The sequence below is a fragment of the Rhinoderma darwinii genome, chromosome 9 (genome assembly GCF_050947455.1).
Source record: "Rhinoderma darwinii isolate aRhiDar2 chromosome 9, aRhiDar2.hap1, whole genome shotgun sequence".
NCBI classification, from domain to species: Eukaryota; Metazoa; Chordata; class Amphibia; order Anura; family Rhinodermatidae; genus Rhinoderma; species Rhinoderma darwinii.
The window spans coordinates 71,929,958-71,947,441 of NC_134695.1; the positions used below are offsets into that span (position 1 = coordinate 71,929,958).

Sequence of the window (17,484 nt, forward strand, 5' to 3'; positions counted from 1 at the left end):
AGCAGAACAGTGAGTGCAGCTCTGGAGTATAATACAGGATGTAACTCAGGATCAGTACAGGATAAGTAATGTATGTACACAGTGACTCCACCAGCAGAATAGTGAGTGCAGCTCTGGAGTATAATACAGGATGTAACTCAGGATCAGTACAGGATAAGTAATGTAATGTATGTACACAGTGACTCCACCAGCAGAATAGTGAGTGCAGATGTAACTTGGGATCAGTACAGGATAAGTATTGTATATACAAAGTTCACTGTATATAGAGATTCACTATAAAAAAAAAAAAAATGTGATTTGGATATGTCATAGGGTATTCTCCAGTTTTCTTCTATTCTTTGTCATTGGTATAAGAAGAAGTTTTGTAGTTGTGGACACTGCAATGAGGGACGTGAGACGTAGGCAGGAATGTTTAGACGTGTGTGATGAGCTCCTTACGCCGCATGTTACACCGTCCTCCATAACGTTATAACCAGGCGGAATCTGCGGATAGAGTGACCAGTACAGGGGTAATTCCAGGAATAAAAAACACGCCATAATGATTAGACGGATGAGCTGTCAATTGTAACCTATTTTATTGGGCAGTGGTCTGTTACCTGTAGCCTCTCTAGCTGTTGTACAACTCCCAGCATGCCCTTATAGCCGCAGATTGTGAGCTAAATACACAACGTTACTGATATTCTGTTACAATGTATCAGTAAAATGTCAGTCTGAAATCCACGATGGAATTTCTCACAATGGATTGTGCAGACTGGATACAATTGTAACAAATCCTCTGTTTTTCAGAAGTATTAGGACTGTGTGGGCTTTTCAGTCTCTAGATGTAAACAACAATGCTCCCATTCACCAACTGTAAGCAGAGATCTTGAAATTAGTGTCATTTTAATGCAAATTTGTATGCAAAACTATTCGTAATACAAGGATTTTCGTTTCATTTACCCCTTTTAGGCCCTGTTCACACAGAGTATTTTGACGAGCTTTTTGGAGCGGTAACCGCTCCCCAAAAACCGTCCTCGTGGGAGAAAGAAGGGACATGTCCTATCTTCGCGAGTTTACGCCTCTGACCTCTGACATCAATGGGAGGCAGAGAAGGCGTATTTCGCGAAGTTTTTTTTGCCTGTAGCACTCAATGGCCGCGGGCGAAAATCGCGGCAAACGACGTGCAGGAAGGACAATCTGCCTCAAAATCCCAAACGGATTTTTGAGGCAGAATTTTCCTCAAGAGAAAACCGCTCCTGATGTTCAGACTTTTTTTTTTTTTTTTTTTCGTGCCACTCGCAATTTTTGCAGTGTTTTTTTTATGGTTGTTTTTGGAGCTTTTTTCAATAGTCCCTATGGAAAACTGCTCCAAAAACGTCCCAAGAAGTGTCCTGCACTTCTTTTTCGCAGCCGTATTTTTACGTGTAAAAACGCTCCGTCAGAACAGAACGCTGTTTTTACATTGAAATCAATGGGCAGGTGTTTGGAGGCATTGTACTTCCGGTTTTCCGAAAAACGGCCGAAAATAGGCTGTGTGAACATACCCTATAAGGCTATGTTCACACAGTTTTTTTGCAGGCATAATTTCTGCCTCAAAATTCCGTTTGGAAGATTGAGGCAGATTTTCGTGGCGTATTTTGCCCGCGGCCATTGAGCGCCGCGGGCATAAAATGGCGCTAAATACGCTTTCTCTGCCTCCCATTGAGGTCAGAGGCGTAAACACCCGAAGATAGGGCATGTTCCTTCTTTCTCCCGTGAGACGGTTTTACCGCTCGCAGGAAAAGACTTTTCCGCCTCCCATTGAAATCAATGGTAGGCATTTTCGGGCTGTTTTTGACTAGTTTTGTGGCGCGGTTTCCACGTCAAAAAAACTGTGTGAACATGGCCTAAGGTTTAACTTGAAAGAGAAGGACGACGAAGGTCAGAGAAGGGTCCAGACAATTAACATGAGGAGGGGGGGGGGGGGGTGAGCTCATCCTCCACCTATAAATAGTCAGGAGATTGCAGTCCCTCTGAAGATAATGAGTCGGCTGACAATATTAGCGCGTTACTCACGGTCACACGTCATGTCAGCCGCTGACTTTTTATGGCCCTTTTCAGATATTTGATCTGATTTAGAGTTGGAAGTGACTTAAAACAGAAAAAATAAATGTATTCTCTGGCTCCTCTGAAGATTATCGCATGTTCCCGTGTTACTGGACACCCAGAAGACGTCAAACACGGATCATATTAAAATGGTTTGTGGGAATAAAACAGCATCACGGAAAGTTCTGCAATCTTGTAATGCACTTTGTGTTTCAAATCCGCACTATTTTCAAGATCTGTTTGCTGTCAGTGAATAGACATTCTTGTTTGCATCCAGAAGCTCAAAATAACTTATAAAGACTTAAGGCATGGGCCGAGTGTGGGCTGAAAACCTCAAGGGGTGTTTTATCCGGAGGTTGGGGCTCACCCTTGGGTTACTCACCCCCTTGCAACCCTATTCTTAGGAGCTAAACTACACTGAACCCTGGTGAATGTGTGGGCAGCAAACTAGTCAGACGCCAGGGCTAAGGTTTGGCAGGAGGTGGCCGTTGTCCTTGGCCGTTGCAGGGTCTCCTGACTTGGGGGCCCCTTTCTCCTCTCAGTGAGGGCTTTTGATAGACCCTGTCCTTGTGCTGTGAAGTTTTTAGATCAGAGGATTGTCTGGACTGGATACAATTGTAGCAAACTCTCCTAAGTGTCACAGTAGCGCTGGTAGTTCTTTGGATGTGTCGTTATATTCAGGAACCAGGAAGCTCAGGATGAACAGAGCTCAATGTCCTGCTCAGATATGAGCGCTTATAGTTAACAGTGAGATGAGAACTTTCTGAGTAAATGAATCTCACATGGATTTTATTTTCTTTGCGCCCCGGCTGGGACTATTTGATCTCAGATATTCTACGGTTCATTTCAGGGTGAGATTGTTGGGGATTTACTGCGCAGCTCCAGTGAACTCGCTCTTATAAAGTCCTTGAAGTCGCTCAGAAAGGTGAAACCCTCTAAAGACGTGGACGGAGCCTCAGTTTTTCCTTGGCCGCGATGCGAACTCTGGAATATCAATAAAGAAGTGGAAAAATTAAGAGAGCGACTGCTGGACCTACAACTGCTGCCACATTATCATCCCCAGTGAAGCGTGCAGCCCTGACCTCACCAGCGGGCACAGGGGAGAGGTGCCAAGTGTCAGCAAATTCACCAACAGTCCGTAAAAAAAAGTGCAGTCTAGCCATGAGGAAAAATGAGAAATCCAATCGCTGGCTGGAAACGTGTAGGTGAAGAAAGTGACGAAGGGTATGTTCACACGGGCTGAAATATCGGAAGTAGAACGCCTCCAAATATCTGGCTGTTGATTTCAATGGGAAATACGGCGTTCTGTTCTGACGGGGTGTTTTTTATGCAGCCGTTTTTAAAAAAGTGTAAAAAGACGCCTGCGAAAATGAAGTGCATGTCGCTTCTTGAGACGTTTTTGGAGCCGTTTTTCATTGACTATAGAAAAAACGCGAGTTGCTAAAAAAAACGGCTGAAAATCAGGAGCTGTTCTCCCTTGAAAACAGCTCCGTATTTTCAGACGTTTTTTAATAAGCGTGTGAACATAGCCTAATAGGGGCAAAAGTACCAGTCCCATTAGTATGTGACCCCCTCGCTGCAAAGCATCATGGTTCATAAAGTTCTACATGGAGTTACTGGTCACTTTGCGCCTCTCAACATCTTCCTCCTTCCCATTAATGGTAACGCTGCTTGTGTTCGAGACTTGCACAGAAAATTCTGTGTCAGAGCAATGACACACTGACACTTGGGGTACAGGATAATGACACACTGACACTTGGGGTACAGGACAATGACACACTGACACTTGGGGTACAGGATAATTTTACACTAACACTTGGGGTACAGGATAATGACACTGACACTTGGGGTACAGGATAATTTTACACTAACACTTGGGGTACAGGATAATTATACACTGACATTTGGGGTACAGGATAATAATACACTGACACTTGGCGTACAGGACAATGACACACTGACACTTGGGGTACAGGATAATGACACACTGACACTTTGTGTCATTATCCTGTACCGCAAGTATAAGTATCCAGTACCCCAAGTGTCACTGTGTCATTATCCTGTACCCCAAGTGTCAGTGTGTCATTATCCTGTACCCCCTGACACTTGGGGTACTCGATAATGACACACTGACACTTGGGGTACAGGATAATGACACACTGACAATTGGGGTACAGAATAATGACACACTGACAATTGGGGTACAGAATAATGACACACTGACACTTGGGGGACAGGATAATGACACACTGACACTTGGGGGACAGGATAATGACACACTGACACTTGGGGTACTGGATAATGACACTGACACTTGGGGTACAGGATAATGACATACTGACACTTGGGGTACAATATAATGACACAGTGACACTTGGGGTACAGGATAATGATACACTGACACTTGGAGAACAGGATAATGACACACTGACACTTGGGGTACAGGATAAGGACACACTGACACTTGGGGTACAGGATAATGACACACTGATCTTTGGGGTACTCGATAATGACACACTGACTCTTGGGGTACAGGATAATTTTACACTAACACTTGGGGTACAGGATAATGATACACTGACACTTGGGGGACAGGATAATGACACACTGACACTTGGGGGACAGGATAATGACACACTGACACTTGGGGTACTGGATAATGACACTGACACTTGGGGTACAGGATAATGACATACTGACACTTGGGGTACAATATAATGACACAGTTACACTTGGGGTACAGGATAATGATACACTGACACTTGGAGAACAGGATAATGACACACTGACACTTGGGGTACAGGATAATGACACACTGACAATTGGGGTACAGAATAATGACAGACTGTCACTTGGGGTACAGGATAATGATACACTGACACTTGGGGGACAGGATAATGACACACTGACACTTGGGGTACTGGATAATGACACTGACACTTGGGGTACAGGATAATGACATACTGACACTTGGGGTACAGGATAAGGACACACTGACACTTGGGGTACAGGATAATGACACAGTGACTCTTGGGGTACAGGATAATTTTACACTAACACTTGGGGTACAGGATAATGATACACTGACACTTGGAGAACAGGATAATGACACACTGACACTTGGGGTACAGGATAATGACACACTGACAATTGGGGTACAGAATAATGACAGACTGTCACTTGGGGTACAGGATAATGATACACTGACACTTGGGGGACAGGATAATGACACACTGACACTTGGGGTACTGGATAATGACACTGACACTTGGGGTACAGGATAATGACATACTGACACTTGGGGTACAGGATAAGGACACACTGACACTTGGGGTACAGGATAATGACACAGTGACACTTGGGGTACAGGATAATGACATACTCACACTTGGGGTACAGGATAATGACACACTGATCTTTGGGGTACTCGATAATGACACACTGACTCTTGGGGTACAGGATAATGACATACTGACACTTGGGGTACAATATAATGACACAGTGACACTTGGGGTACAGGATAATGATACACTGACACTTGGAGAACAGGATAATGACACACTGACACTTGGGGTACAGGATAAGGACACACTGACACTTGGGGTACAGGATAATGACATACTCACACTTGGGGTACAGGATAATGACACACTGATCTTTGGGGTACTCGATAATGACACACTGACTCTTGGGGTACAGGATAATTTTACACTAACACTTGGGGTACAGGATAATGATACACTGACACTTGGGGTACAGGATAATACACTGACACTTGGGGTACAGAATAATGACACACTGACACTTGGGGTACAGGATAATGACACATTGACACTTGGGGTACAGGATAATGACACGCTGACACTTGGGGTACAGGATAATTTTACACTAACACTTGGGGTTCAAGATAATAATACACTGACACTTGGGGTACAGGATAATAATACACTGACACTTGGGGTACAGGATAATTTTACACTAACACTTGGGGTGCAGGATAATTATACACTGAAATTTGGGGTACAGGATAATAATACACTGACACTTGGCGTACAGGACAATGACACACTGACACTTGGGGTACAGGATAATTTTACACTAACACTTGGGGTACAGGATAATGACACTTGAGGTACAGGATAATGACACACTGACACTTGGGGTACAGGATAATGACACACTGACACTTGGGGTACAGGATAATTTTATACTAACACTTGGGGTACAGTATAATAATACACTGACACTTGGGGTACAGAATAATAATACACTGACACTTGGGGTACAGGATAATTTTACACTAACACTTGGAGTACAAGATAATAATACACTGACACTTGGGGTACAGGATAATAATACACTGACACTTGGGGTACAGGATAATTTTATACTGACACTTGGGGTACAGGATAATGACACACTGACACTTGGAGTACAGGATAATAATACACTGACACATGGGGTACAGGATAATGATACACTGACACTTGGGGTACAGGATAATGACACACTGACACTTGGAGTACAGGATAATAATACACTGACACATGGGGTACAGGATAATGATACACTGACACTTGGGGTACAGGATAATGATACACTGACACTTGGGGTACAGGATAATGATACACTGGCACTTGGGGTACAGGATAATTACATGCTGACACTTGGGGGGCAGGACAATGATATTTGGGGTACAGAGCAGTGATACTATTAGGGTTCCTTATATATCTTCAGTATTATTCGTCCTCTGCGTTGTGCTTTACAGCTGCTTCTAGGACAAGTGACAGTCCTGTATGTGTTAACCCTTTCCCTGCTGCTGGGATTCCAATGATGTTGTGGTTTATGGAAGACCAGTTGAGCCCCCCCCCCCCCTCTGGAAGTCTCTGCTCCTGAGTGAAATTCCAGAAGTCATTGTTATCCGTCTCCCTCTCTCGCAGCCTTAGGAAAAAATCCAGGGATTGATCAGGAGCTATTTTTGGCCGTCTGATTTCAGAGATGTTCTTCTTCATCAATCATCGCCCCGGGAAAGCTCTTTCTGGGGAATTTAAAGGTCCAGGAATCTGTCCAGTCCTTACAGTGCCTGAGATCCCTCCAGAGGACTCGTCTGCAGAGCCGGTGAGTGTTGTGCCCTGGATGCTCCTGTACTCTCTGCTGCGGATCTGTGTGTCTGCGGTTATTTCTGGACCATTAATATATGTCAACCTGCATTATTACATCTACTTATTTCGTTTTTTACATCTCGTGGATTAGCCTGGCAATTTCCAAATTTTTGCATATTATAAAGAAAAATAAATGCTGCAAAAATATATATACCGACAGATATCTATGCGAATGAAGCGCTTTGTAACAACCTTAGATGCGTAAGATGATTATTATTATTTTTAATTGTCATAATGATATAATAAGATACAATGAGGCAAATGTATCAATAGTGTTGTAGAAATTTCCAGATTTGCCCACTATTTGCACCAAATTTATCAAGATTTTGCACGCCGATAATACGTTTAGCACAACTGGCGGCGCTCTTGAAACCTCCTCCTGGATTAATACTTGTACCAATAGAATGCCGCAATGGTGCCGGTCCATAATACGTTTAGCGGCCACGTACCATCTTTATTCAATCTGCCATCCGTGCTACAGAACAAAAATAAATATGGCGCCAGTCTCTGATAAATACAAATTAACCCTTTATCTTTTATTAATCAATGCTCTTCAATGTGTCCTCGACAAACAACAGTAACCCAACATGAAGTTCTCTCTGCTGTGGATTCTGTATATAAAAGAGAATACAAACTAATGAGAAGTGTAAAGTATCATCGTCATTTATACTAATATTATTACATTTATTGTTATTACTAATATTATTTATTATTACAATAATTATTAGCATCATTATTATTATTATTATTACTTTTATTATTATTATTTATTACTATAATTATTATTTCGATTATTATTACTAGCATTAATAATAATATGAATAATTAAAAAAAATAACTATAATAAATATAATATAAATGTATTATTATTTTATTCAATTAATAATATGAATAATAATACAAATGTTCATGCTTTAAAAATGAGAAGATTAGAAGGGATTCAGGAAGAGATATAAAAATAATAATAATAATAAAATAATAATAATAAAATAATAATAATAATAAAATAATAATAATAATAATAATAAAATAATAATAATAATAATAATAATTAAATAATAAGAATTACTGCTCGTTACATTTATCTTGTGATGTTTGTATCATTGGGATTTTATTGCGGTTGTCTGGGGGCCCCAGTAGTTTTGGCTACAGCTGATCCTTATCTGACCAATGGTTTATCGAGGATGTTTAACGTTGTAAACATATGGTGCCCTTAAAAGTCAAGTGCATTGCTGCAGAAATTTAGACCAAGTCCTATCATTGTTTTAATACCATCAGAATAAAAGTTAAATGTAAAATCTTTACGCTCAAACCATAAAAAAATCCATCAGCAGAAGCGAGCCTGCTTGTTGATTGTTTCCAGGCAAGAAAACATAGATTTGTAAAGATATATATCACATAATTCTGCTCTCTCATTCTAGATTTGTATTCTTGAACTATGCCAAATCTGGGTGGAGGTGCCAAGTGCGGGGCTTGTGAGAAGACGGTCTACCATGCAGAGGAGATCCAGTGCAACGGACGCAGCTTCCACAAACCGTGTTTTATATGCAGTAAGTAAAGACCCCCCTTGCAGAACAAGAATCTGAATCTTTGACCGAAGTGTTACATAGAGACATTTCTAAAAGTGGTGCCCGGCTCCTCCATCAACACCCGGCTGCGTAGCGGCATTAATAATCTGGCTCTGAGACCAAGGGGGCCCTTGGTCCATCCAGCCACATAAGAAAGCAGAATTATACAAAGGTGATACAATGGAGAAATAATGTAATCCTGCTGGACGGAGATCTCATTATACAGATAAATATATAAGGTATAGGTTCTATATAGAGACTATATTTACATTAAAGGGTAATTCACATCTAAGATACTTTTGTCATGTCCACGTGATATGCCATAAATGTCTGATAGAAGCGGGTCCCAGCTCTATGTCAAGAACGGTGCCCCTCAAGGCCTCAACCCCCACCCCCCCTGGTGAGGCTGCCGACACATTAATTTGGGGAACGAAAGTAGAGGAGGCTGCACATATATGCGGCGCTCGCCATTCACTTCTATGGAAGTTATGGAAACAAATGAACAGGGGGACCCTTTTTCTTGACAAAGGTGGATATGCCATAAATGTCTAAAATAGGAGTAACCCTCTAAAGGAGAATTCCAGGTGAAGTCTAAATATGATGGCAGGGCAAACAATTTTTAAAGAGGGATTTCCAAGGACGCTGTGAAGATGGCAAAATGCCCCCCCCCCCCCCCCCCCATTATACAGACTGTCCAGGAATTTATGGACATTTGGTTACCCTAATATATAATATTCCTTGTTGTTTTAGATGGTGGAGGGTTTAATGGAGGTGGTATAGGGCAGAAAAGTGTACCTATAATTGAATCCTATTTCATCTGAATAGGCCCAAATTCTTTATAAGGGTCCGGACTCTGATTTCCTTCACACAGCAATAGAAGTATGATCAAATTCTGTCTACCTGCAGCCACCACTAGGGGGAGACATTGTATAGGAATTAATACAGCTCCGATTTAACTGTATAATAAGCCAAATGCAATGAGCTCCTCCTAGTGGCAGCAGAAGCAACGTTCTTATTTTAGCTTATTTTCTTATGATTGACAGGGTTCCAGCCAGGTACTAGGAATCCCCCCTCTATGTGCACCCTTGTGCTGTGCACTGCTTCACTGCTATGTTAAGATTAGCTGCTGTGTGCAAGCACAAGCTCAGCAGGAAGTCAATGGATATTTAGATGATTCCCTTACAGCAAGGATAGATATCCAGATACTAAATGGGCCTCAATAAGTGGGATGGGGGGGATGGAGAAGATCAGCAGCTTGTACCCATGATGCCGCTCTGCGCATTATTTTTATTTTTGGCTTCCTTCCTATCTCAGCTCCTTGATCATTTTGTGGGGGCTGCAGGCGTGATGTGACAAGTCTCAGAGATATTCTCGGCCTCTGTCAAGTCAAATGCTCCCAGACTTTTCCAAGAATAACCAGGGTTTATCTGTCAGATTTTCCATCCCTCCAGTCCCAGTGTTGGCAGAAGTGCCCGAGCGCTGATCTCCTGTGATGAGTCACAATGTGCGCTGGTTGTGAGGACAGAAATAACGGCTGACCTCTCGGACTGCGGACATTATCTCCGGAGCTCTGTGTTCTGGACTGTGAGATTACCGGCTGGGAGCTTATTGTCATTTTCATATTGGGTTTCATGTAGAGATCACCTCTCAGTCCGTGCAAGGACGACCGAAGGGCACAGTTACTGCATAGAAAGCCCAAAATATCCAGCAGTCCCGATTCTTCATTGCTGATGACCTATAGGTGGGGGCAGGACAAGGTGCTTTACAACCTGAAGTTTATTGGCAAAATGCATCCCTGCTTGTAATTTGTGCTCACCTCCAAAATCTTTAGATTATTTATCGCTGGGAAGAATGAAGTGTATGTCCACCTCTGTATTATACTCCAGAGCGGCATTCACAATTCTGCAGGCTTCAGAACGGGAATCTCCCAGCATTTCCTGCTTGTTCAGTGTCCGTGCAAAGCTTGCTCTGGTTATTTGCATTCTAGGAAGTGTCATTTTTACATCAGGAACTGTACAGTCATCTCACGTAGGAAAAACTAACTACGCTTTCTGCGTTTTTAGAGATCAGCTAACAAGTCTGACAACAAGTTTGTTGACTGTTTTTAGTAGCAACCAGCAGAATAGCGAGTGCAGCTCTGGAGTATAATACAGGATAAGTAATGTAATGTATGTACACAGTGACTCCACCAGCAGAATAGTGAGTGCAGCTCTGGAGTATAATACAGGATATATCTCAGGATAAGTAATGTATGTACACAGTGACTCCACCAGCAGAATAGTGAGTGCAGCTCTGGAGTATAATACAGGCGATAACACAGGATCAGCACAGGATAAGTAATGTATGTACACAGTGACTCCACCAGCAGAATAGTGAGTGCAGCTCTGGAGTATAATACAGGATGTAACTCAGGATCAGTACAGGATAAGTAATGTCATGTATGTACACAGTGACTCCACCAGCAGAATAGTGAGTGCAGCTCTGGAGTATAATACAGGATGTAACTCAGGATCAGTACAGGATAAGTAATGTATGTACATAGTGACTCCACCAGCAGAATAGTGAGTGCAGCTCTGGAGTATAATACAGGATGTAACTCAGGATCAGTACAGGATAAGTAATGTCATGTATGTACACAGTGACTCCACCAGCAGAATAGTGAATGCAGCTCTGGAGTATAATACAGGATGTAACTCAGGATCAGTACAGGATAAGTAATGGAGTGGGGGTCTGTCAAGCATCCTTCTTGAGTGCCAAGATTTGGTGCAATTGTATCAACCATGTTTGATATTAGCATCAGATGCTTTTGCTTCTCCTTGTGGTGCCAGTTGACATTTGAGTTGGCACATGAGGATGACAACTGCCTATTATACACCCAGTTCTTGTATCTTGTGTGTCTGTTTTGCAGTGGTTTGCAGGAAGGCTTTGGATAGCACCACAGTCGCTGCACATGAATCTGAAATCTACTGCAAGTCTTGTTATGGGAGAAAATACGGCCCAAAGGGATACGGCTACGGGCAAGGTGCCGGCTGTCTGAGCACTGACACAGGGGAGAGATTTGGGATTGAAGTTGCTCAGTGAGTACAAGCTACCCAATAACAGTGCATATTATACATTTGGTTTCAATTCATCACCGTTTTCAAGATCCATGCTTGCTGTCAGTGAATGAAAACAAGACATTGTATGCACCAAAATGGTGAAAACCGGTTTTAATCTAATACTTCTTACAGCTGATGGCCTGTTACAATTATATCCAGTCTAGACAATACTCTGTGATAAATACATCAGCAGCACGAAACTCTCTCCTGGTTACATTGTATCAGTGCAGGTAAAATGCATTTAGTTTACAGAGGACTGTGTACTAAAATCTGGGAAACCTCTTTAAAGAGCTGGAAACTTTGGGTTATGACCTCTTAATCATACGGACCTCCCAGTGTAACCCCATGTTTGCATATTGCTCTGCATGGAAGGGTTTGTACATGGGGCATTGGTGCATTTATTTTCTGGACAATTGGGTTTCGTGAAACACTATAAATAGGGTCTAATGTGGCGAGCACAGTTCCTGCACAACTACGTAGGTCACATTCACACACAGGTCCGTCCATGTGTCGGGGAAGGAAGAGGGGCGGCATAGTTTCTAGTTCTAAAAGAGAGCGATATATGTAGACAATGTTCAATTCAGGTTGTGAAACTACAACCCTCAACATGTCCTGACATCCGGCATAGATTGAGTTTGCTTCTTTAATTTCTACATGTTTAGGAAATGCCACAGCTAAATTCTGGTTTATTTACAGGAATCTTCCAGCCCGCGGTTCACCCACCACTACACATTCCTCCAAGTTCACTCAAAAGTTCGGTTCCACCGAAAAATGTCCCAGATGTGGAAAATCAGTCTATGCTGCCGAGAAAGTGATGGGAGGCGGAATGGTGAGTGCCAGGTGACTGGGGAAGCAGACACAATGGGGTCTATGGGTTTAGTCGAAACTCCATGTTCCCACTACTGGGAAACCCCTACCCCATTCATGACCCATGCCCTCTTAAAGGGTTATGTAGGCAAGGGCTGTTATGATCCTCTGTCTCTCCACAGCCCTGGCATAAAACCTGTTTCCGGTGCGCACTGTGCGGGAAGAGCCTGGATTCCACCACCGTTACAGAGAAGGACGGAGAAATCTATTGTAAAGGTCAGTGAATGCTTTATATGTGGGCAGAGAGAGGAAGGTCCTGGCAGGGCTCTACCTAGAGATTTCCTATTACAGTCAATGGAGGTCTCAATCAAAATCACAGGTTAAGGGGGGATTCACACGAGCGTGTATTCGGTCCGTGCGGGCCGCGTGGTTTTCACGCGGCACGCATGGACCAATACAAGTCTATGGGGCAGTACAGACAGTCCGTGCTTTTTGCGCAGCGTTTGTCTGCTGCGCAAAATGCGCGACAGGTTCAATAACTCTGCGTATTTCGCGCATCACGCACCCATTGAAGTCAATGGGTGCGTGAAAATCACGCGCACCACACGGAAGCACTTCCGTGGGACGAGCGTGATTCGCGCAACAGCAGTGAAAAGGATGAATGAAAACCGAAAAGCACCACGTGCTTTTCTGTTTCCGAACATCCAAACGGAGTGTCTTTGCGTACCGAACTTCACCGGGTTCGGCCAAACTCGTTTTGGCCGATCCCGGCAAAAAAATTATCGGTACGCGACGTCAGGAGATAGTCACTGTCCATGGTGCTGAAAGAGTTAAACTGTTTCAGCACCATGGACAGTGACTTGCGATCCCAAAATACATTAACCTGTAAAAAAAACCCGAAGTTCTAACTTACCGATTACTCCTGTCTCCTTCCTGCAGTCCGACCTCCCGGGATGACACTTCAGTTCAAGTGACAGCTCCAGCCAATCACAGGCCAAGCACAGGCTGCAGCCAATCACAGGCTGCAGCGGTCACTTGGACTGCTGCGTCATCCAGGGAGGTGGGGCCCGATGTCAAGAGAGGCGCGTCACCAAGGACGCGTCACCAAGGACGCGTCACCAAGGCAACGGCCGGGAAGTTCTCGGTAAGTAGGAACTTTATCTTTTTTTTGTACAGGTTTTTCGCTGTTGTGTTCGGCATTCACTGTCGAGGGTGCTGAAAGATTTAGCTCTTTCAGCACCTTGGACAGTGACGGGCGTTGACAAGCCTCATCTCTATGATGCCGGCTGCGCGAAAATCACGCAGCCGCGCATCAGACACGCATGACACACGCAGCTGTCAAATGGTTTTTGCGCTCGCAAAACGCTGCGTTGTTTGCGCGCGCAAAAACGCAACGTTCGTGTGAATCTCCCCTAAGAGAGATTCATCAAAACTGACACAAAGGGAAAAAAAATGCTTATGGCAACCAATCAGATTCTATTTATTTTTGTGGCCCGTTAAAACAAGCGAGCTGATTGGTTGCCATGTGCAGCTAAACCACTTTTCCTTTTCACCAGTTTTGATACAACTCCTGTGTCCACTTTACATGTCGCTGTGTGAACAGTCTCAGAGAAGAGAGCGTTCAAGAGCGGTAGTGAAAACTACAACTCCCAGCATGCCCTTACACTTGTAAGTCTCACAACTGGAAGAGCCACAGAGGGCCACAGGCTGCTACCACAGAGGGCCACAGGCTGCTGCCACAGAGGGCCACAGGCTGCTGCCACAGAGGGCCACAGGCTGCTGCCACAGAGGGCCACAGGCTGCTGCCACAGAGGGCCACAGGCTGCTGCCACAGAGGGCCACAGGCTGCTGCCACAGAGGGCCACAGGCTGCTGCCACAGAGCATCCGTGTCCATAGCCGTCTCACAAAACAACGGTCTCTTTTTCTCTCTCCAGTTTGTTACGCCAAAAACTTTGGTCCCAAAGGAATTGGATTTGGAGGCCTCACGCAGGTGGAGCAGAAAGAAGGTTGAACCGAGCATAATATTGAAAACATTCACATCATGTTACTTGAAGACATTCGATCCTGGAAAAGTCTCGCAGATTATGGATCTCTCTGGAATGTTCGACAATAAAGCAATTTTGTAAACTTTTTTAATAGTTTTTTTTTCTGCCAACAAATGAAGTTTCTATGGCGGCCACAAATAAACACGGGAGGACCAGTGGCAAATAAATACAGAATTGTCATTGGTTGCTTAATGCTAGCTTCCCATTGGTCATGTGAGGCCAAAACACTGGATTCCCATTGGATGTGTGAAGTTTAATTCTGGCTTCCCATTGTTCGTTTGAGTCTCAATAATGGTTTCCAATTGGTCATGTATGGCTTTTTGCTGGATTCTCATTTGCCCAATATGAAATTAAGAATCCAAGTCCACACTTGCCATTTGTGTGATGCTTTAAGCGTTATGTTTTCTAGGATGCACTGCCCCTACTCAAGAGCTACCCAATAACACTGTACCTGCGTGGCGCCATCACTGGGTAACACCACTCAATCCCCTATCAGCACCTCTGCGCCCGCCTCCCCTCTGCTTGTATTCTATTATTTTTCGTGTGATTGGGTAACGTGTGGATCGTGATCGTCAGAAGAGACAAAGTCTAGAAATATGAATAAAGGACGCCTGCCGCTCATCATAATCCAGCGCCAATATTGTCCGGAATCCTAATCCTGCCATAAAATAGGCAGTGGTTGGTAATTATTATTATTTTTATTTTTTTGGGTACCAATTCCAAAAAAATGGGTGCAGCACATACCTGTACGGGGGAGGGACATGAAATAAAAAACACATTGAGTCAAAGTCTAAGAAATGATTTATTAAACACTCCACATGTAATATATAATATACATAGTGCATATAACGTAACGGGGCCGAGAACGCTTCACCTCTCTACACCGCCCGACCAAAGACGTCTCCCCATATCCAGCGCATGAACGCGAGTCGGAGCAGATGCTGAATTAGCAAACATTCTGGATTATTGGACAGTTAAAAAAAACAAAAACACTCGAGCTACCAAAATCCCATTCTAAACCCAAAATAAGAAAACCTCAGCTCAGTCTAAAATGAACGTATGGATTGTCAGATGCCGGTCTAAAAGAATTTGACGGTATATATTTACGGAGTGATACCGGGGTATAATCTTCTCCAGTACAATTCTGGCTCAGGGATAAAAGAGGACGGGGGTGTCCACCATCACAGAGAAAAGAACCTGCCTTGCCGAGAAATTTTCCGGGTTCTTCACATAATATAATGTACAGGGCCCCCCCCCGCCCCCAAATCTCAGATCGGTTCTAAAACTATATAGAACTTGGATTTACCCATCCAGCACTTGATGTACATCAGGTTTTACACTCTAGTCACATCCAGAGCTGCAGTTACAATTCTCCTACCAGAGAGCAGTGCATTGTGGGCTCTGGGACCTGTGCGTTACACCTGTAAAAACTCAATTGGTACAATGATGCAGCACCCCCGCTGTGATAGTCACATTGCAGCCGTGCAACTCACCCTAACAAATCTGACTAGAGGTGCGAGACTATCCGACAATACAGGCTGAGGAACGGGTTTCAAATACTCAACATTTTCAAGATCTAGGTTTGCGGTCAGTGGATGGAAACATTCTAGTTTATATCAAAGGATGAAACCCCATCCCATGATCATATCCAAATCGACATAGCTGTGTTACAGGAGAGCTCTGATACACTGTAACGAGGCATGCACCTATGTCAGTTAGAGACTCTGGATGTAAACAGTTTCCATTCACTGACAGCAAGCATGGATATTGAAAATAATGAGGAATTACAGCACAAAGATTAAAAAGAAGAGTATAAGAATATTCTAAAAGGGCTGCAATGCTTCAGTATACTGGAGATATTGTCGGATTTTAGTATAATGTGCAACGATGAAGCCAAAGACAGGAGAGCAGCAGCGTTTCTGTGTCATCTGCTTCATTGATCTGAATATTTGTTGGTCATGCTTTAAAAACTTTTAGGCCTTGTTCACACAGTGCAGTTTTGTGGCAGATTTTGCATGTACTTTATACCAGGAACAGAACCAGACCAGAAGAAATATGTAAAGGAAGGTCTTAGGTCTCCTCCCCTGGATCGAATTCTGGTTTTGGTGTAAAAAAAAAAGTGCATGCAAAATCTGCAGCAAATCTGCACTGTGTGAACAAGGCCTTATTGTCTGCAAGACTTTTTACCCGATAGCTTGTAAATACAAAGGAACGATGCTCATTGCAAAAAAATCATGTAAAAATAATGGAACGCTCATCACATCAGGGTTGGAGGGGGTGGATATTTTTCCCCCATCTATGGTGTCTGTGGCTTACACCTGACCAGACCAAACAGCTCGTGGCATCCTCTAAAAGAGTTTTCCAGCCTTATATAAATGTTGTCCAGGATTAGAAAAACATGACGGCTTTCTGTCAAAAACAGCGCCACACCTGTTCATGGGTTGTGTCTGGTATTGCAGCTCGGCTCTATTAAAGTGAATGGGGTTAAGCTGCAATACCACACATAACCTGTGGACAGGTATGGCGATGTCTTTCGAAAAAAAAGGAGCCTTGGTTTTCTAATCCTAGACAATACCTTTAAAATAATGGTCTTATTGTTTATGATCATGTCATTTTTAGATCCAAAATTCTGCGCTGATTTCTTTATATCTTTATAGTGGTCGGAGTTTTGTTATTCGAATACAGATCTTTAAATTCTTGTAGAATTATATCCGTAAAAAAAAATAAAAAAAAAATAAT

The 17,484-nt window shown here is 43.2% G+C and overlaps 1 protein-coding gene across 1 annotated transcript; it reads left to right on the plus strand.

The window, feature by feature from the left end:
- Nucleotides 1-8,662: 8,662 nt before the first annotated feature.
- CSRP3 (cysteine and glycine rich protein 3) lies at nt 8,663-14,775 on the plus strand. The gene is made up of 5 exons (XM_075837066.1): nt 8,663-8,776; nt 11,703-11,871; nt 12,589-12,721; nt 12,882-12,975; nt 14,635-14,775. Exons 1-5 carry the CDS (start codon nt 8,665-8,667, stop codon nt 14,709-14,711), a joined length of 585 nt encoding a protein of 194 aa, XP_075693181.1. The 5' UTR covers nt 8,663-8,664; the 3' UTR covers nt 14,712-14,775.
- Nucleotides 14,776-17,484: the final 2,709 nt, after the last annotated feature.

What these genes read in the sequence shown, in the direction of transcription:
- CSRP3 (XM_075837066.1), top strand. Translation starts at nt 8,665, where the DNA reads ATGCCAAATCTGGGTGGAGGTGCCAAGTGCGGGGCTTGTGAGAAGACG. An exon ending in TTTGGGATTGAAGTTGCTCA is followed by an intron (nt 11,872 to 12,588) that starts GTGAGTACAAGC and finishes GTTTATTTACAG; the next exon opens with GAATCTTCCAGCCCGCGGTT. An exon ending in AAGTGATGGGAGGCGGAATG is followed by an intron (nt 12,722 to 12,881) that starts GTGAGTGCCAGG and finishes GTCTCTCCACAG; the next exon opens with CCCTGGCATAAAACCTGTTT.